Below are 21,112 nucleotides of genomic sequence, written 5' to 3' on the forward strand. Positions count from 1 at the left end.
ACTGTCCAAGCGCCGCCGCAAATCGCCCCTGCGTGTCTATCTTCGTGGATTGAAGTATGTACCTGGAGGACCGGTGCCTCAGTATCCCTGTACCACGGGACCCCCTAGTGAATTCCGAGTGGGCAATCATACGGTAGCCTTTCCTGTCTAGTGCATGTACTGCCGAATCTGTCAAGTGTGTTTCTTGCAGCAGGACCAGGGCCGGGTTGAATCTCCTTATGTGTTGTAAGACTAAGCCTCTTTTGACCTTATCCCCTAGGCCCCTCACATTCCAAGACAAGAGATGTAAAGGTGGCGCTGGTCCCATCCCAGGGTCTGCCCCCCCTAAGTCAGTCCGTGTGTTATGTGCCATATTGTGTACGGTAAAGGGTGACTATGTGCCACAGTGAACATGATCTAGTAAGTTGCCCGGAGCTCGCCATGCTGCATATGTGTACCTGCCCAACCAATCTAGACCTATAAAACTACCCGTAAAATGCAAAACCCCCCAACCCTCAACTCCCCCCCTCCCTGCCCCCCTGCTAAACGGACTTGGAACTGCCCGCCCCCCCAATGTAGCAGAGTGCCTAACCCAAACCCAAAACACAGTACTTGCTCGCTGGGGTGAAGGACTCTCCGGAGTCAGCGGCCCCTCATCACGTCCTCAGAGGACCTCTGCCCAGTGTCCTTGGAGGCCCGCCCGGCCAGAATTGTCTTCGGTCTATCATTACAATTACGGGAAGTCATTGTTCTTCATTGTCTTCACGTTCTGGAACCTCGCTCAGGGGAGAATGTTGTCCCACGTCTTCACCGGATACTTGGGAGCTCGGCCGCGCACCATTATTGCGTTGTCTGTTTGGTCTATTGGAGCGGCGAGGCAGTCCCGTTGTTCTCCATCCCTCCAGCCAGTCGTGTGCCGCCTCCGGGGTATCAAAAAACCAAGTTTTATTGTCCGCCACTATTCTCAGTTTAGCCGGGAAGAGCATTGCATAGGGGATTTCTCTCGCTCGGAGTTCCTTTTTAACCTCAAAAAATGTTCTCCTCCTGCGTGCGACCTCAGCCGTGTAGTCTGGAAAGAACGCCAATGTGGAGTTTTGGACTTTAATTGGGGGTGAGTTTCTCGCCGCCTGCAATATCGCATCCCTGTCTCTGAAATTAAAGAGTCGGGCAATGATCGGTCTTGGGGATGTTCCTGTTTTCGGGCGACCCCCAGGGACTCGGTGAGCTCTTTCCACCGAAACAAATGCTGAAACACCCTTGGGTTTAAGTTCTTGTTGGATCAGGCCCTCCACATATAGGTCCATAGCTCTAGTGCCTTCCGATTCAGGAACCCCTAGTATGCGGATGTTGTTCCGTCGTGAGCGTCCCTCTTGCTCATCCAGCTTGTCACGCAGTTCTCTATTTTCGTTCGAGATCCGCTCCATATTGATTTGCAGTTCTGAGACGTCTTCCACTAGCGACTTTGTAACCACCTCCATCGAGTTCACTTTTTCGGACATTTTGTGGAAGTCTGCTCTTATTAGTGTAATTTCTGTTGATATCGACCCCACTGTCTCTTGGACCTGTGTCAGAGCCCGCATCACGTCCTCCAGTGTCGCTTTCTTCCCTCCCGCCGTGTCGGCCGTTTTGTTCGCCTGCAGTTTCGCTTCCGTCGGGGAGGATGACGTTTTATCAAAGGCATATTTTTTCGAGTCTTGACTGCGTGTTTCCACCCTTCGGTCCCTTACCTGCCATTCCGGCCGTCGTCGTGGCGGCGAACCGCTGAGGAGTAGGCGCCAAGAACAATGTGCGTAGGGAGCCAAGGCCAACCGTAGGTATTCCCGGCGACGGCTCACAGTGTTCCAAAGGGTATCGATGCGTGTGGACCCAGCCGATGGTTGGACCCTCCGACGTCACCGTTGCTCTCTCTGCCCTGCAGGCCACATTGTTGGAGGGTCGTGCGGTTCGGGCCGGTACGTCTTATGGCCCGCCAGGGAGGTACACCTCCGTCGGCGAGTCGGTTCAGGTGGTTCGCGGCCAGGGGTCTTGGGCCACACTCGTCCTCAGACGTTGCCCTCACCGTGTCTCTGCCACGTCGCTGATGGTCGGCGGAGCTCTCGATAGTAATTTGGCCCCAGTCGGGATCACCCCGGCCGCCGCAGGAGTGCGCCTAACGTCCGCTGCTGCCAATGTCTCTCTGATGTCACACTCTGTGGCGACCACTCCAGCGACACTGCCCACTCCCCATTCGGGTGAGCCAAAGGGGGGTAATGGCACCGCACCCTCGCGGCAGTGTACAACGCAGGGCGCGGGGTACGGGGCCTTGAACAACTGCGCCCCCGCCGGGACCTCCTCTATCTGTAGTGGCGAATGGGTCGGAGCGGCGTCTCGGCGAACCCTCTCGCCAGGCGTCCCGAGGTCCGAGCAAGGACTCCCGCGGCCCCCGCGCTACAATCCGGGCACCTCACCGATGCATGCAGCGCATTCGCCGTCTTCTGTTCCGATCCGCCGGCGGGCCCGGATCCAAGATGGCGGGTCCGTACTCGGACGCGGCTGGTCCGTCTGTCTCTGGGGCGCAGTCCGGGGCGCCCTCTGGCTTAGATCTGGTCTCAGCAGACGACGGGCGGGCCCGGGTCACATGTACCTGGAGTCCGACGTCCTCAACGATCTGTGCACATCGCTCGCCCTCAGAGCTGCACCACCAGCGGTAGCTTCCGGTTCCTCGGCGCCCAGCCCGCAGCACTTCCTGTCGGGTCCCGGAGGCAATCAGCCTCCCGGCTTCAGTTTCGCTCTGTGGCCTGAACGAGTTGCGTGGCAAACTCCGCTTCCCTCGGACGGATTTTCGTTTTGGTTGCTGCCGGTTGTGCCTCCCGGTCCTGGGCTTCAGTGCCTACCCGCAGGGTAGTGTTTAATTATCGGATAACTAGTCGGATTTGCGAGGAGGCCGCGTCAACCTCGGAGCTCGCCTTCTAAGCTGCCGCCATCGTCGGCTGCTAGCCACGCCCCCCCATCCTGAATTTTTAACCTATGTTTTAGCCATCTGTGACGAAAAAGCATTAGCCTCTTCTATTGTTGTAAAACAAATTAAATCGGCCATTCATAAGAACTTTCAATTTAGCCTGTTATACCACCAATGCTTGGCCCCCCAATAAATCTAAATTCCTGAATCAACCCTTGAAAGGCCTTATGGTGATGTGACATAGTAAAGGATAGATCAGAGAATACTTTCATATGATCATTGCCAGAGATGGCAAAAGATTTTTGCCGAATTGCCATAGTCAAAATCTGTTCTTTAATATGGAAATCTGAAAAGTTCACAAGAACTGTTCATGGATATTTAGCTTCCGCTGATTGCTGGACTGGGACCCTGTGCACCCTCGTAATAGTCAAGTCGGAAAGGGCGGATGGCAGGATAAACGTTTTGATAACTGAATTCATCATTTGCGGGCTGCTCTAAATATCCCCCTGCACCTCACTGCCCTCAGGAATACCAGTAAATCTAAGGCTTGAATACCTTGAATGACTTTTTATTTCCTCCACCTTAGTCTCTAACTCATGGATATTCTTCGCTTCGGGAGAATGCCTTTATGTTACAGCATCTTGCCCTCCAGATGTGATATTCTCTACTCAGCCTCCTGAAGCCGGTTGGGTAGCTGAATGAAATTCTTCTCTATCTTAGCCAGCCTTTGATTTAACATTTCAGTATCCAAAGTTTGTTGGACTTTTAGGCCCCAGAGCTCTACTAATATTTTTTCCAGCAGTTGTTGGCCCTTTGGGCATGCCGTCTGAATCACATAGAGTGCCTGCTCTCTTATAAGAAAGTAGGCATAATAGACATGGGGTGCCCATTGTTCCATCTGGTCATCTCTCTAGAACGGATCCTAAGAGCATGTGGGGATTTGAGGGGACATGAGAAGGAAATATTCCGTAATGTCAGTAAGACTCTCACTAGAAAGGCTTTCACATCCCCATTAGCTTAGAGGCAATGTGTAACATATTTATGCAGCACTCCAAAGGTAATGAAGTGTAAAAACATCACAAGAAAAATCCCAAACTGATTTAGAAAAATAGAGTAAATTTCAATATGCAAAACAACACCAAAACGACAAAAATCCAGAACCCGAGTTATGAATTTTTTAATTTTCAGGTGAAAATGGCACTAAGAAGCATGAAGAGCCAATCGTAGTCATTATTTGTTTGTGATGGACCGAGGTAAAGTTAAACATGATACAGGGACCAGGTTCATCCCAATGGAAAGTTTACCTTCTCACACAGTCCAGTTCCTTCTGAGAAGCCTCAGCTGGAGCTTCGCAATGATAGAAGCCGCAGAGAGATCATTTTTGGTGCAATCAGCATGCCGCGGTCAGGGCTACGTTTTGCCTGGAGGCATAGGTGGTAGCTGCTGCAAAGAGCAGGTTGTCGTCGGAACTTCGCATTGGCAGGTGACATGGACAGTTGTTGTTGACGCTAAGAGCTCAGAATCTCTGAATTTTCACCTACAGTCCGGTTCTTGCAGTTTGTATGTTCAAGGAGTACACTTTGACACCATTTTTATACCCAGTGCCAACCTGTGTGTGGAGGATGCCCCCTTTGTCTACCTTTTCCATGGGTTTTGCTGTAATTTGTCTTCAGGGACAAATAGCAGACAGGCACAGGTTTGAGCTGCTTTTGGCAGTCACAGGGCAGGCAGCTTCGGAAATCAGGAAGGGTTCTGGGACTCTCATCAGGCTACCCTTTGAAGCTCAGGAAGGGCTGTGAACACCCTCCTCTTTCTAAAGTGCCCTTCGGTGTGCAAAGCCAAAAACAAGCCGCCATAACGGATCCATGCCTTTTAAAACTTTTTCCCCCAGAAAGAAATAGAAAGATTGGATTCGAGATCAACAACAGAATGTTTGGCAGCTGAATAAAAGGCATCCTCAATTAGCTGATTAAGACACATGGGGCCAGACCACTGCAAGTGATGTATACGATTGTTTGTTCCACTCGTCAAATTCCAATAAAAATGTTATACAAAAAAAAGACACAGAGGGCCATATTTACAATAAAGTGGCGAAGCATTTCGTTAAGCCAAGAAGGCTAACAACACACTTTGTCACTTTAGAAATGCAGGGCTGCACCATATGTACTAGAATATGGTGAAGCCCTGCGTTTCACCCTGCGCTGGCGCTAACTTTAGCTCCCTAGCGCCAACGCAGCCACCCTAGCACCATAGTGAAAAGGTGCCTGTGTTGAGGGAAAGTATGTTTATGTCCTGGAAGGCCCCCGTTATATATCTTTTTGTAACTTCTATGTCTGCTGCTTATTGATGTACACAGAGAAGTTACAAAACGGCATTTTTCCTGTGCAGGAAGGGGGATCTTCCTGCACATAAACAATCATAGGCAATTTTTTGTTTCTGTGTGTGCTGCACAAAGCAGCACGGATGGAAGCAGCAAAAACGTGGAGAAACAAAGCATTTCTCCTCGTTTCGCCTTTTCAAGTTCAGGTTTTCCCTGATCTTAATTTGGTTATTGCTTTTTGTCCCTCCTCCCATCATATTGAAAAGTGCTCTGATATCCATCGGGATCTTGTTTGCGCTATATACAACTTTATAAATAAAATAAATAAATAAATAGAGGTCAACATTAGTCTGAAAACATACTATTAGTCATTCTTCTGGCATACTTTGTCTATTTAATTAGCTTAGTAACTATTAATGCGGGATTAAATATACTAGGAATGTACCTGAGGGTGCTTGAAGCAATGCAGACAAAAGTCAAGTTACATTTAGTGCTTCTGGTATTATTGAGACCTCTAGTGTGTGGGTGACTGAAGACCCTCGATCAAGAAATGGTGGTACACTAGTAGAATCTGAACAATCAAGTCCCTTCAGCAGGTGGAAAAATTGTATAGATGAAGTAGTGTGTGGTGCAATAGTCTATCCCAGCAGAAGCACTAAAGGCATAGTTCTCATGTAAAGCCAATAAGTCAAATGGCCAAGGATGTGAGGGCATAGTAAAAGGCACTGCAACAATATATAATATAAATGGAGGTATTGAAAAGTTTGCCAATGACCCACTCATCTCAGCGAGCACTTGGGGGATTTTGCAGCAAATGGGCTAAACGTGAAAAATCCGGTGGCTGCTTGCCTATGTTGAGCTCCTATTTCAGTACACCAAAACATAGCGAAAAGGACAGAGCAGCACCCTTGTTGCTCTTACTCAGCCACCTGGTAAGAAACAGTGGTCAATGTGCTTGAAGTTTAATCTGGGCAAGGTGAAGCCTTCACATTTCTAGATTTGTTTCCTTCCTTGGCAGGGCATGCGCCAGTCCTACATTAAATTACTTGAACATCATGCTCAGAACTGGTGGACAGCGTCTAAGTCTATTTTGTGCATACATATTCACAAACACTGTCCCTTTAGCAAATCTGTGTTGCTAATAGTGTACCCATATTGATAATTGATTATCCATTTGCTAACTATGTGACGGGTGCTATATTTTTCAGAGCTAGAATGTTCCTCAAAAAGTCCAAACACTGTCCTTGAGAGTTTTGGGACCAAGTGTCCTTAGCAAGTGCCTCGACTGTTCATTCGAATGGGCGCAGCTCTTTATCAGAAGTGATGTCATACCTGCTGGTGCTTATCTCCGTTCGTTCCGGATCCTCCTCAGCGTTGGTTTTGGCAGACAGCCTTGGGTTGGCTGGGGAATTCTTCTGGACATTGATCTGCCCCATCGTCCTCCATGTGAATTCTCACACAAATGAACAAAGAATCTAAATAAAAGAAGGACATGCTTATTATTAGTGACTGGTAATTGTTTTTAGTTCATACGTAGCAGGTTATCCTTAGCCTTGAGTTTTGCAATTCATGTGCTATATTTGTTTGTGAAGCATCATGATTAAAATTCCTACACATAGCATTAGTGTGCATTGTACAAAACACCAATATCAGGGCAACCAAGGCATTACACAAAGGTCTGGAACATAACCTGCGAACTAAACTGCTTTAAACGATTTGTCACGGATTTTTCAAAGGAAGTAAACAAATGTTAAAGGAGTTGTGTCAGTTTTGCTAAAATACGATGCCGGTCAAGAAGGAAGTAGTGGTTGGGAGGCAAAGATAGATAAACTGTGTGTAGGTTGGTAAGTCCTCAGATATCTTGAAGAGATTTACTATTTATAGCAATGTCACAGGATAGCAACCCGCAATCTCCAAATGTGGACTAGTGCAGCCACCTTATTTTACACAGCTATTTATGTGGAGTGATTGAAAGGCGACTTCTTTCATGAACTCTAACCTTTGCTCCTAACATTACCATCTCAGTCAAGACATGTAGCTCTGTCACAGTTTGACCACTACCATGAACTGTATGTATCACCACAATATGGTGGGAGAACCACCTAAAGTAAGAATTCTCAATTTATCAACGTTTAACTTCATTGTGTTTTGGACATCTAGATCATAACAGTTAGCATGCAATTTTTGAAGTTACCAAGGGTAACCGTTAGTCAAATCAAAAGTTGGGAGTTGTCCACAAAGGAAAACACTTAACATCTGATAGTTGATGCAAGAGGGAGGCACATAAGCATTGAAGAGCATGGAATTAAGTGAAAATCCCTGTGTGACTCAACAATTTACAGCTCGATATGCAGAGTAGACATGGTGCACACTTCCTAATAAAAAGACTTGATGCTGTCTGATACCAATGATTAATTTCATCTCATGTTGCTTGTTGTGGAGCCTTAGGTGGTCAGCAGAGTAAAAAGTCAGTGAGCTGTCTAATGAATCAAGGTAGTGAAACTGCCTCCATCCAAGCCATCAGGGCATCATCTAAAATGACAAAAAATATGGTCTCTGTACCATGAACCAGGTAAAAGCTAGATTAGGTTACTATGATTTTCATAATCTTCATCACACTATTTCCAAAGTACTCCATTACTCTAAGTTCTACCACCAATCATCCCGTTCATTCACATGACAATTTGTTCTACATTAAAAAATCAATCACATTCTTTCAATTGAGAACATTTGCCACTCTGTATGAAGATTCCAACCACTTCAATATCACCCTCTCGATCCTCTCTAATGCCTACTCTATGTCATATTTTCTGTATTGTGTCATAAGTGGATTATAATCAATTCTATGTAGAAACTGTCTCCACCACATAAACAGGTAGACGTGGGGCATACCGTCTTCCTACACTAATGGTAACATTACCCATTCAGGTTTACAGTGATTTTCATTTTTTTCCCCTTCAGTTTTCTCAGTCAAAGGAGCAGTGAAGCCTCTATTGCAAGAACAGTTAATATTAATATGCATAAAATAGAATCAAAATCTTTTATGAGCGGCAACCATGGGTAACGTCTTTGCCTTGTTAAAGACGTCCTGACATTCATCATCCTATTGACATTAGCTTTCTTATTCATAAGACCCCTCAAAGTTTATTTTCTCTGCAAAGTGAGGAACAGATCTTGAGTAGAACTGAGCCAAGTTGAGAAAGGATCTCAAATTATCCTTCTACTTGTCAGTGGCTTTTCCACCACTACTCCAACAAGCATCTGGTTGGGACTTACATATACTTCTTAGATTTCATAACCAGCTTATGCTACCCCAATGATGCAATCTTGCATTTGAACAATTCTAGTGTCTGATCTTTGTTTTGGTGCATTGCCAAAACATGATATAATCTCTCATTTCCCCCAAGGGACCAAATACCTGGATGCTGTCCTGGAAGAGCTTTCAACCTTAAAATAAATGTTAATTTATTACACTAGTAAAATACTATGGAAAAAATATCAAGAACCAAAATATCATCAAGGTTGGTATATAGAGATACGTTTTGGTTTACTCTACTTAACTCCACATATATGTACCATGACAATATATATATATATCTTCAAGATATGCAGAAGTGAACTTAAGGACTGTAAATTTATATTTACTTTCTTCATGTTCTTCCACGATATTTTGATAGTGTGATGTTTTTGTAGTCAATATTTCGACATACAATCCCTGGATGATATATACATTGATGAGTAAGCTATACATCACTGTTAGGACTGAGTGCTGTTGCACTTGTCCTACTGCCATCCAAACCTCCCTGCACACTCCACTGCAGGCACTGCACACCCACTGAACCACATAGCTGGTCACGTGAAGATGAGTCGGCACAAGGAGTCTGCAGCAGTTGAGAAGAGTGCTGTAGAAACTATGACAGTGTGAGGGGTATCACTCCATGCAGCAAGGGGCTCCAGGAAACACAGTCACATGCAAGGAGCTGGAAGCCGCTGGCAAGTGAGCTCTTTCTTTATAGTGTTGGCCACTCTGGTGGGGTCCTGCTCTCACACCCTCTCACCTTCTTTCTTTCTCTCTCTCTCTCTCTCTTTCACAGACCAGATCAGCACAACTGACACTAATTACTAAACAGGGATAGGCCTATAAAAAGACATAGTCATAGAAGGGTTAGTATCTCACCAACAACTTCGGTACAAAGTGTAGTGTAGTTCCTATAGTCCCAATAGGCTCTGCGCATTGGAATAATATATTCAGCAGTGTAGACGTAGGACTGAGGTTAACTAGGTCTCTACTGACTATATTAGACTTAAGTGTTTGCCAGCTAGCTCAGAGGTCACTAGAAACTTTCTCGAATAAACGAGGAGGAGTTTAACCTCCCTGGATAGACAAGAAGGGATTAGCTTCTGACAACCATAAAACATGACAACTTTGCTCTCCCTGATTAAGAGTATATCTCTAGAGTCATGTGAAAACAAAAGACAGCTATTTCACTCAGTCAAAGGTGCGTACTTAGTTTCACCAGAATGCAGAGTAAAGAGAGACGGCGTTTTCAATAAAAGGTGTTATTTATTGAGCAGTCTTCTTCCTCATACAAGAGAAATGAATTGCTACAATTGCAATACTTATAGTAAAGTAAAGTGCGTACAGTAAAAGCAGGATTATAAAATAATACTGTAAAAGCATTGATATGGTTTCTTAGCCATATGATACTTTAAAATAGATATAATAGATACATATATATATACATTCACTAATCGTACTCAACTGGTGCTTCTAACTATGCCTACCCCGGTGTACCTGACCTAAGCCTAATACGTGGGAGGGAGTAAGTAAGTAGCAATTTAAGTTAAGTTTGTTTTGCCAAGAATCTGATTCAAGAATTCTCTGTAAGGGTTTAGTCAGTTCCGTACCTGGGTAATAGAAAGCAGGAGGTCTGGTATCTCTCTCTCAGGGCTCAATATCCCAGCAACCCGCAAGGGTAGGCTGGAAACGCCGGAGCTGAATTTCTCGGCAAGAGAAAAGACAGCATCTTTCTCAGCGCGTCAAAAGGGAGGGGCAGCGTCCTTGGGCTCTCGCATCAGCTGGGCTCTCGGAAGTAGATAGCTGCTCTGCTCCAGATTCAGCACCGTGTGTTTGCTTAAGGCAACGTTGGTATATTTATACCTGAAAGGTGCCTGGGTTTGACGTAAGGTAGGACATAAGACGTCAATAAAGATGTCACTAAGAACTGGCCGTTCTTACAGTGCTTTACTGGAGTTCTAGGACGAAATCAAAACAAAGGCAAGGGGGATTTCCCAGGTTGCTGGAGGCTTGGTTTTATTTAGAGAACTCTGTGTGCTTACTAGGGGGCCGGAGAAGTAGCCTTGCTTAATGTGACAGCATGCGCTACGACTGAATTATGGATATGATTATTATGCCGTTGTATGGATATTATTGATTATAGCCGGACAAGGGCATGAAATGGGAATATCGATTCAGGTTTCCTAGATAACACATTACACCCACTCCACGAATTAATGTCCATCATTACTAAAACTAAGCAATAGTAAACATAAAAGGTGCACGTGTATATCAACCCACCCCAAAATAAATTTTTGCATTTGAAATGGTGTATGCGAAATACATGAAAATGATTATAGGTACTGTACGCGTTACAAGCAGTGTAATCATTCATTAAAAAAGGATGCATATATATATCAGCATGAATGATTTGCGAAATTTACACATGAAATGGCTCTTAATACAGAAAAAAGGGTTGAGACCATCCCATCACATATAAATACAGTTATTTGAAGATATGCTAGAGGCTGAGGTAATATATTGTCTCTAGAGTTCCTAAAATAGAAGCTCTGTTCTCTAAGAATAGTTCTACTTCAAGCAGAGTACATGTGCCAAAAAAAAAGGTAAATATTTTGGAATCGGGAAAAAAAATAATTTCGCCTTCAGGGGAGAGAGAAAAAAAATATTGTTCCAAATATGTTCAGTAGCTTTTGTTATCAAAGCCGAAGGCCGAATTCAGAGTTCAGGGAACGCTGTGTACTGGTTTGCTTAAAAGTTATTCTTTTTGCTCGGGTGAAAACATCATTTCAGACAGACTTTCAAAAAAGCAGTTTACCGCTTCAGGTGAAAGTTCGACCAAGTTGGAAAATGCCGCAACTGTGCAGTCGTGAGAATGATTGCTATCATCGATGCATTGATCAGCATTGCTCACAGAAGGTCGTACCTGGTTGATGCTGCTCTCATCTTGCACTTCACTACCCTTTAATCGCAGTGGTGAAGTCTCCACGAATGCCGTCATCAGGATGGGTAACCGCTGGGGACAACACGATGCATGAGCCGTTACAGGACTTAGCAAAGTATCTGTATCCAATGGTACTTCTGATTGTAGTGTGAGACAGACGTCTAACACGCATTCTTCTCCGCACAGCATACATCTTAACACAGGTAAGATACAATTCTGCCAGATGGGTCTGAATGAAAGAAACCAGGTCATATTTAGATCTCTTAGCCGGGCTAATCCAAGGACTTTAGTTATGCGGTCCCGAAAGCGTATAGCTAGGATCGTTTCTTCCATTGTTGCTGGAGTCTTGTCTGTGACATGGCTTGCCATAACGAAGCAGGAGAATCAAAAATAAAATGCCTGCTACGAGTCCCAACAGGAGTGGTAGGCCGCCAAAGACCGAATGGACAAAATTAGGAAAGATGCCCAGGACTGCTTTGAAGGGTGTTAACAGTCCCGAAAAAATTGTCTTAAATACATGCGGGATACCTCCAATATCGGACATATTTAGGATTTGGCTTAACATTTCTGCGAAATGTAGGGGGCAATTTGCTGATAAAAGGCTATGTATCTCCGCCGTTGTCCTTGCAACTTGCAGATCATACCTTTCTTTTGATGACGTCAAGGGCACAGTTGTCTGCAAAAGGACAGACTTTATTCTGCTTAAAGTATCAATTCGAATAGAAGAGATATTCAAAATGGGCCAAATGTTTTCCTCCCTGTCTGGGGTGTTGTTCGGAAACAATACTTCCATACAGCAAGTGACCATGGAAGAAACGCTTACTAGATAAGCTTTTCCTGGCACCAAGCCACAACATCTGTGGTCCACTATTAGAATGTAGCTCCCGTTAGAAAGCCGTCTAAAAAATGGCTCTATTCGAGTTGCAGGTGTGCCATGTTGGTGGCATGAAAGGTTATTTGAAGTCCCCTCACAGGCTCCATGTAGGTTAATACCTTGAAACAGAAGTATACCACTTAGTGACCTTTTACAATTATCACCACTAAGAAATACATTCTGTCCTTTTTCACTATAACATGTGTGTGTGTAAGGTAATTTCCATGATGACTTAATGTATTCTTTACCCAACCTTTCATACTGGCCCGCTGGTATATACTCTTGGCAGTATTTAAATTGGAAAGTAGTTATCGGAATAGTTATGATCCCGTGTATTATCCATTCAATGACAGGTCGTTCTGACATTGTCAATGGTAATCTCTCAAGTTTTTCAATGCTCAGAATTGTATATTCCGCTCCTTTTTGTGCCAAGCTGATTTGTGTATCAGTAAGGTTAAAGATAGAGAATAATGACGTTGTGTTGATTAAACGCCAAGGCACGTAGCCTGAACGCAGATTTTGTAACGTCCAGCCAAGCTGTACAATAGAACGTAGTTGGGACTGACCATGTTGTAACATTAGTAAGTCCTGCTCTATTATATCTATAGCAGATGATACAATACTGTCCAGTGAATATATTCTGGAAGACAGAGTCATTAACCCATTGTCCACAACAGAAAGTGATTTTTCCAAATTTATACGGTCAATTTCCCATATTTTTTCTGCTGTTTCAATTTGCATTACTTTCCAAGCTTCGTTGTAAGCTGCATATATACTGGGCGCTATGAAACGTTTTGGACGCTGTTTGCGTGGTCCCATTATGAAATCGCGCAAGTCAGCACCGTCTTTAAGTAAAGTCAAGTGTTGCTTAATTTCTGCCAGTGTGGATGTCTGTAGCCATTCGAGGCAGAGTTTTCCTACACTGTATGTTGTTACTATCCCTGGATGTTGTCTCTGGGAGTATCTAGGGTCTGGCCTGGTCAATTTGAACCCCTGTATTTTGTTCAGGAATCTATCTTGACAGTTATTTGTGTCTGTGGGCCAGATCAACCATTTCTTCCAATCAGGATGTGTTCTGTTTTGGTTAAAAATATGGGATACGTCTATCTCAACATCTGTAGTGCTGTTACTGTCAGGTGTTGGTTTTGGAATAGAGTCTTTAATTTTGGCTAGGCCAAGACAGGTTGTCTGTTGAATGGTATCATTCAAGAATATCATTTGTTCTGGGATCATGCAGGCTCTAAATAATGATTCTATACCTTGGACCTGCCAATCTTTGGTACCCCAGATGGTTTTTGTCTCAATATTATTTTTCCAAAAATCAAAACCAAATGTAGTCATTTTTTCAAAAATAAATTCTGAATAGATTAATTTAGTGTTTGTCAGCATGGTTTTCATTCCTGTCTTATTTAACAGTTTGAAATAAAATGTTTCTGCATCACTTGTGTTAAACCCTGAGAAGTATGGGAATTTATCAAAAAATGTTTTTGAACTGCCTTTTGGTGGAGTTGCACAATGTTCCCATTGATTATAATTAAAAACATTTCTAAATTGAGCAGATTTATGCAAATAATGGTTGGCATAGTGATTGTAGCAGTACATCTGTTCATAATTTGATGAACCCTGTAAATAATCATGTTCTGTAACTTTTGCTGACATAACTAAATCTGACATCATATCATTAGTCCCAATCATCAGAGAATGTGCTCGGTTTTACAAAGTCACTTAATGAAACCTTGAATTGATGTGGATACTTCAATAGCTCAACCGGGCCATAAATATCATATTCTGTTTTGTCCCAAGCTACCCCACCGGGTATTGGATTGGCTGTGAAATTTACTGATGATAGTTCTCTTTTCCCAATGTGGGATGACTTGTGTGGCTTTAGGACCAAGTTGATGTTCTGACTTGCTGTGTCCATTGTACTGTATTTTCCCTCAATGAAATGTCCCAAGCACAGTACCATGATGAGCCAAAGCAGGAGGAAAAGTACACCTAGCACAACCCAAAATTCAATCCATGGAGAAATCAGATAGGTTTCTTTGAGTTGATGAAAGAGTTCTTTTGCTTTGTCTTTAAAAGTCTTTGTTTCTGTTGGTTGTTCCTCAGGTTCGCTTGGATCCTCAGAAAAGTCATCGAAATTGATGAAGTAGCCTGATGCAGTTCTGTCAATTGTTGGAATTGCTTCCGGATTTTTATTTGCTTTTGGAATTTTATTTGTTTCATTAGCATAGTCTGAGGCTACATCGTCGTAGACAGGTGTTTCTTGACGAGCTGTTGCAATTTGGGCTTCAAGAGGCACAAGTTCCATGGCATTATTGCACAGTCCTTTATTAATCACTGCAGGTTTATCAAATGTGATTAGTCTCTCAGTTTGAACCTCTTGGATTGTAGCAAGGTTTGGTCTTCTGCTACTTCTTGGGAGTCCACTGGGCCTACTACTTATTATTGGCCACATGATTGTGGTTTAACCAGGTCGATGAATACAACTCGGTTCTCCTTTTTACCAGCAAGGGGCGGTAGTACAACTGATCTTGTTCCGTTGACAGCTAAGACAGGTACTGCTTTTCTGTAAGAAGGCCCAAATTCCTTCTTCACCGCAATCTTCTCTCTGACCAGATCCCCAATCTTTGGAATCCAGACAGGCCTTGCTGGGACAGGTGGTTTCTCTTCAGTGGCTGTTGGCTGTTGTTTTAGCTTAACGTTGCTCAGGTCTTTTCTTGTTTTCATTTAAGTCCTGTAAAATAGCAAACGATCTTTGATATCAAAGCATTTTTCTTCTACCACTGAAGTCTGACTATCGAGGTCCTGAATATGCATTCTAGTCCCGAACAATAGTTCATACGGACTGAAACCTTTTAGAGAATTTCTTGGCAGATTGTTAAGACTATGTTGGACCCACGCAGTACCCGTACCTAATACCCTTGCCGTTATAGATTGCTTTATGTCTCGGTTATTTCTTTCCACAATCCCGTTTCCCTCAGGATGGAAGGGACAAGAATACCGCAATGCAATGCCCATGCTGGTCATGGCCTCCTTATAAGCTCGAGAGCTAAAAGCAGGACCCTGGTCAGAATGTAGCATGCCAATTGCGTATGTGCCGGTATAGACTCGCAAATCTTTTATAACAGTTCTGGCGTCAGCCGAGCGCTGGGGTCTACATTTTAAGTGAATCTAGTCTTAAATAACATACATAGGGACGCATGTTTCCTGTTTAATCATGCGTATAGATCGCCTTATGCTTTCTACTAGGTGTTCTGGCACTACTTCGGCCGGTTCGCCACTGCGATCTCTGTTGCAGTTTTCACAATTTTTTGCAAATTTGTGATTATCCACGCTCATTCCCGGCCACCAGTATTCTGATTGTAATTCTCTCAGAGATTACTTGATCCTTCGGTGCCCTAGACCTTCACCCATGTGTGCGTCTGCTATTAGCAAGACTCTCCTGTTCGTGTTTGGAATCACTCTATCCCCCACTCCAGGGATTCGAGCAAAAGGAACGGAGTTTGCATCGATTATGTATGTATACTTGAGTGGATAGTTCACGGGTAATGCTGCACAGTCGCTTTTTAAAGACGTTTTTACCGCCAGCATGGTTTCCCCGTCTATGTATTTTTCTGAACGCTTTTTTGTGGCTACGGAAGCCGGCTTAATTGCTTCCGCTGTGGCTGTCTCAGCCAATGAATTCCCTGCAGCGTGAACGCCATCACGCTGATGACTCAGTGTATGTATCACGTGAGTCTTTTGTAGTTCTTTCTTTACTAGAACTACTTGTTCCCAAAGCGATTTTTGCTTAATTGTGGCACCTGTGTCATCTTTGTAACCGTTTTCAACCCATTTCTGCAAGTCTTCGTTGTATGATTTGATGCAGGAATGCGAATCGCACACTATTAGTGTCGGGAATTCGCGATCGGCAATGTCGAGCGCCATATTTAAAGCTATTAATTCAGTTTGTTGACCTGAATTGTCTTTTACAGATTGTGACATTGTGACCAGTGGCATCAATTTACGTCCGCGCCACCGGCATTTGACAACCTTGCACGTAGCGTTGTAGGCTTGTTTTCCCCAAACTGAGGGTTCTGCATAACTGTTTGTGTATATTACGCAGGCGTAAAGTTGTATGGGCAGAATGTCGCTAGGCAGAGGATATTCTTTCTCATATGTTAGATATTTCATTTTTTTCATTTCCGGGTCAAAATAGTATTTCACTTTTTCTGTAGCAAGAGAATTTTCCCATTGTATCCATTTTGGATCTAATGCCACGGTAGTTAAATTACATGGGCTTGTCAATGCCTCGAAGGCTGATTCTGCTGTTAAAACAGTAATCCGTCTGCCTTGGGCCTGGGCTCTTTCTTTTGCTACAGCTGTTTGAACCGCATTTACAACATTTTTCGCAAGACTGAATGTTTTTTCAGCTTGTGAGTACAAGTGTGATTTGCATGCTATTGGTACCTTTTCTCCCTCATTAGAGGTCAGGTACGTGAATCCGCATCTTCCTGGGATGACTCGGATTACAAGGTTGCGTGTATTCTCGCGAGTTTGCAATTTTGTTTTTGCTAACATGTCTGTTTGCAATGATCTCAACATTTCTGTGTGTTTTTGAGTCCAATTGATTGGTTTAAAATCTGGTTTTATTAATTCATAGAGAGGTTTAACCCTCTCTGCATAATTTAGAATGTATGTTCTTCCGAAATTCAGGAAACCTAGAATTGATTGTAAGTTTTCAGCGTTTTTGGTGCTTGGAGTACAGCACACTTTTCTAAGAAGTTGTCTGCTAGGCATTTGCCTTCACTTGATAATTCATATCCTAAAAACAGGACAGTTAGATGGTCAATTCGTGACTTTTTAAAGTTGAATTTGTAGCCCTCTGCTGCGAACCCAAGTATTAGGGTGTTCACTCTTTTCAAGTGAGTATCCAAGTCATCATCTGTTAGATAGATGTCATCGACATAAGATAATGCCTCATCATCATACAGTTGTAGTAACTCCGTTACTCTTGCTGAGAATAATCCTGGACTGTTCTTGAATCTCTGTGGGAGTCGACAGAAATTTTTCTGCGAGCCCATTATTGAGAAAGCGGTCAAATACCTTCTTTCAGGTGCAATGTTTTGACAAAAGAATCCATTAGAGATGTCTAATGTTGTTTTGTATTTTTTGCGCACGATGTTATTCATTAGTGCTGCACTGTGTGAGTTTTGTACTGCAAATGTTTTGCAACATGAGTTAAGGTGTCTGTAGTCCAAAACTAGACGATATGAATCGTCTGGCTTGGAGACAGGAAACAAAGGATTGTTCATTTGTGAGGTGCATGTTTCAATCACCCCCTGGTATTCAAGTTGATCTAAGATCTCCCTGACCTGTTTTTTAGCTTCTTGCTTAATTGGGTACTGCCTTTGTGCAGTTGGTTGACATTTTAATTGGATTTTGTGAGGAGGAGAGACCTCATCCCATCCTACATGATTTTTATATAATGCAGGAGCTTGGGCTACTGCCCACTTTCTTGCAAGTGTATATTTTTTATGTATTGGAATGTGATTTGAGAAGGCAGGCATAATCATTTCTTCGCCATGAGGGCACTCCCTGACAAACTCTGGTGGCCAGTCTTTTTCAGCTAAAAGGATGTCATAGCCCTTGGAAAGATTATCCCAAAATAGACCCCTTACTTTCCTAGTCTTATCTCCCTCTATACGTAATGTTATCTCGTATATTTTATAAGGTTTGCTAACTCTGCTGTCTGCAGTTTCCACTTGAATGTATTCATTCGTGTCCACTGTCTCCAGATGATTCATCAGGATCTTGAGAGCTATTGTCACTTCTGCTGCGCTGTCTGGGCCCACTCTCCGTTTTTCAGCTGTGTCCTCAGGGTCCTCGGCATGTTTGACTATTTTAATTCTGGCTACCTTCTTTTTTGGAAATTGTAATTTTTTACTTTGATGAGCAGGTTCCTTGTCTTTGGACTTGACGTGCTCTTCCCTTTGTTCTGACCGTCCTCTTCTTTCCGATTTCTGCGAGGAAGTCTGAAAAGATCGAGAGGGACGTGTATCAATATCTTGATATCTATCAGGTTTCTTTAGATTATCCCTATTTCTAAGGTTGTATCTTTTCTCAGAGGGCTCCCTCTGGGGAGACTTGTGTCCTTGGTCCGGAGATCTTTCTCTCCGCCGAGGAGACCTTCCTCTGGACTGGAATCTTTTTTCTTTGGGAGTGGATTGTTTATTTCCATCCCAGCTCTTTTTTGGAGTGTTTAGATTATTTTTAATTAATATTTTTTCAGGATTTTCAGTTAGTTGGGGTTTTACTGGTTTCCCACCCAAACTATCTCTTCCTAGTTCTTCATAGGATTTTTCTATGATCCTGGCAAGTTCAAATGGTTGTTCTGCTATATCTGTTTCTTTCAATTTTTGGCGGATCGCCACAGATGCTGCTTCCCCTTTTATGCTGGCTAATAATATAGCCGAGACCAGCTTGAAGTCTTTCAGTAATTTCATACCCAGAGTTAAAGCAGGTTCTGGACCGTATTCGTTTTGAATCTGTCTTAGCACATCTGGTATTACCACCATGGACGGAACACCATGTGTTTTTGTGTAAATGGAAGCAAAGACTGTGCCCCAAGTGTCACAGTCCTCCACATGTGGTGCGATCCCCATTGGAAGGCAGATAGTCAGAATTCTGTGTTTCTCAGTAGGGGTAGTATCCGGAAATACTGCCTCTATTTGAGTGATTTTTTGTGCTAACCAGAATAGAATTTGTTCCCGTTTTGCGGGTACTTTACCCAGACATGATTGTATGTTCTGTGGTGTAATTTTGTTTGTGTTCCCCTGATGAGGGGTCAGCTGTGGAAGGTTAATAGCTGGTTGGACTGTTGAAGTCCGCATTACATATTGGACTAATTGTCTGTGTATTTTAATCAGTTGTTTTAGCTGTGCTAAAAGTTCTGGTACTGACATTTTTTCGATGTCTGGATGTGGTGTGTAGCTGGCTAGAACCGGCCACGTTGCTCCTGGTCTACCTAGTGGACCGAGCCTGGTGATGTGATTATTATGTTTTAGGGCGCCTTTAAACCAGAGCAGGTGCTCTTGGTATTTTAATGGGATTTCCACCTCCTTGAAAGGAGTGTACTCTTCCGGTGGTTCCTCTATTTTGTAATAGTGGAACTCATGTGTGACAGCGTTTGCTGCTGGAAAGTTTATCCATGAATAGAATACCTCTGTCTGCCGATATTCATGTGCCTCAATTACGAATACGACTATACCACCTCTCGATGTTAGTCCATTCTCTATTAGTTTAAGAGTTATGGTTTTTCTTATGTTGACCGGAATGAGTATTGCATCTGGGTCGGACTGCAGGAGACTATTGTCATCCTCTAGGAGACGAGCTGCTATTCTAGCTGTCTCCCTCTCTTCTTCAGTTTCTGACATTTTTACTGACAGAAAGGTTTTTGTTGCAGATCAGGTTTTCAAGGAAACAAAGATTAGGTGCACAATATTTTGGAACACTGTATCCTTCAACGTTGAATAAACCAAAAACTATACATAGAAATCTCTTCCTACTAAGTTCCGGTGGATTTTAACCTTTGACCCACTCCAGACGTCTTTGGAGTATTTACGGGAGAAAGGCTCTGTGTGAAAAAGTACGACTGAGTTACTCTAACGTCTTGCGTTAGATTTATCGCCTTACCAAACGTTGGGCGCCATGTAGTGTAGTTCCTATAGTCCCAATAGGCTCTGCGCATTGGAATAATATATTCAGCAGTGTAGACGTAGGACTGAGGTTAACTAGGTCTCTACTGACTGTATTAGACTTAAGTGTTTGCCAGCTAGCTCAGAGGTCACTAGAAACTTTCTCGAATAAACGAGGAGGAGTTTAACCTCCCTGGATAGACAAGAAGGGATTAGCTTCTGACAACCATAAAACATGACAACTTTGCTCTCCCTGATTAAGAGTATATCTCTAGAGTCGTGTGAAAACAAAAGACAGCTATTTCACTTAGTCAAAGGTGCGTACTTAGTTTCACCAGAATGCAGAGAAAAGAGAGACGGGCGTTTTCAATAAAAGGTGTTATTTATTGAGCAGCCTTCTTCCTCATACAAGAGAAATGAATTGCTACAATTGCAATACTTATAGTAAAGTAAAGTGCGTACAGTAAAAGCAGGATTATAAAATAATACTGTAAAAGCATTGATATGGTTTCTTAGCCATATGATACATTAAAATAGATAAAATAGATTCATACATATATACATTGACTAATCGTACTCAACTGGTGCTTCTAACTACGCCTACCCCGGTGTACCTGACCTAAGCCTAATACGTGGGAGGGAGTAAGTAAGTAGCAGTTTAAGTTAAGTTTGTTTTGCCAAGAATCTGACTCAAGAATTCTCTGTATGGGTTTAGTCAGTTCCATACCTGGGTAATAGAAAGCAGGAGGTCTGGTATCTCTCTCTCAGGACTCGATATCCCAGCAACCCGCAAGGGTAGGCTGGAAACGCCGGAGCTGAATTTCTCGGCAAGAGAAAAGACAGCATCTTTCTCAGCGCGTCAAAAGGGAGGGGCAGCGTCCTTGGGCTCTCGCATCAGCTGGGCTCTCGGAAGTAGATAGCTGCTCTGCTCCAGATTCACCACCGTGTGTTTGCTTAAGGCAACGTTGGTATATTTATACCTGAAAGGTGCCTGGGTTTGACGTAAGGTAGGACACAAGACGTCAATAAAGATGTCACTAAGAACTGGCCGTTCTTACAGTGCTTTACTGGAGTTCTAGGACG

At 43.3% G+C, this 21,112-nt stretch overlaps 1 protein-coding gene across 1 annotated transcript in view; it reads right to left on the bottom strand.

Annotated features, from left to right (window-relative positions):
- The window catches only part of CNGA2 (cyclic nucleotide gated channel subunit alpha 2), a 360,336-nt gene that overhangs the window by 165,336 nt on the left and 173,888 nt on the right, over positions 1 to 21,112 (bottom strand). The window contains exon 2 of the mRNA XM_078685896.1: positions 6,570 to 6,712. Coding sequence (XP_078542022.1) covers positions 6,570 to 6,673 — 104 coding nt within the window. The 5' untranslated portion in view covers positions 6,674 to 6,712. The remainder of the gene's footprint in view (positions 1 to 6,569; positions 6,713 to 21,112) is intronic.

The sequence above is a fragment of the Lissotriton helveticus genome, chromosome 4_1 (genome assembly GCF_964261635.1).
Source record: "Lissotriton helveticus chromosome 4_1, aLisHel1.1, whole genome shotgun sequence".
NCBI lineage: Eukaryota > Metazoa > Chordata > Amphibia > Caudata > Salamandridae > Lissotriton > Lissotriton helveticus.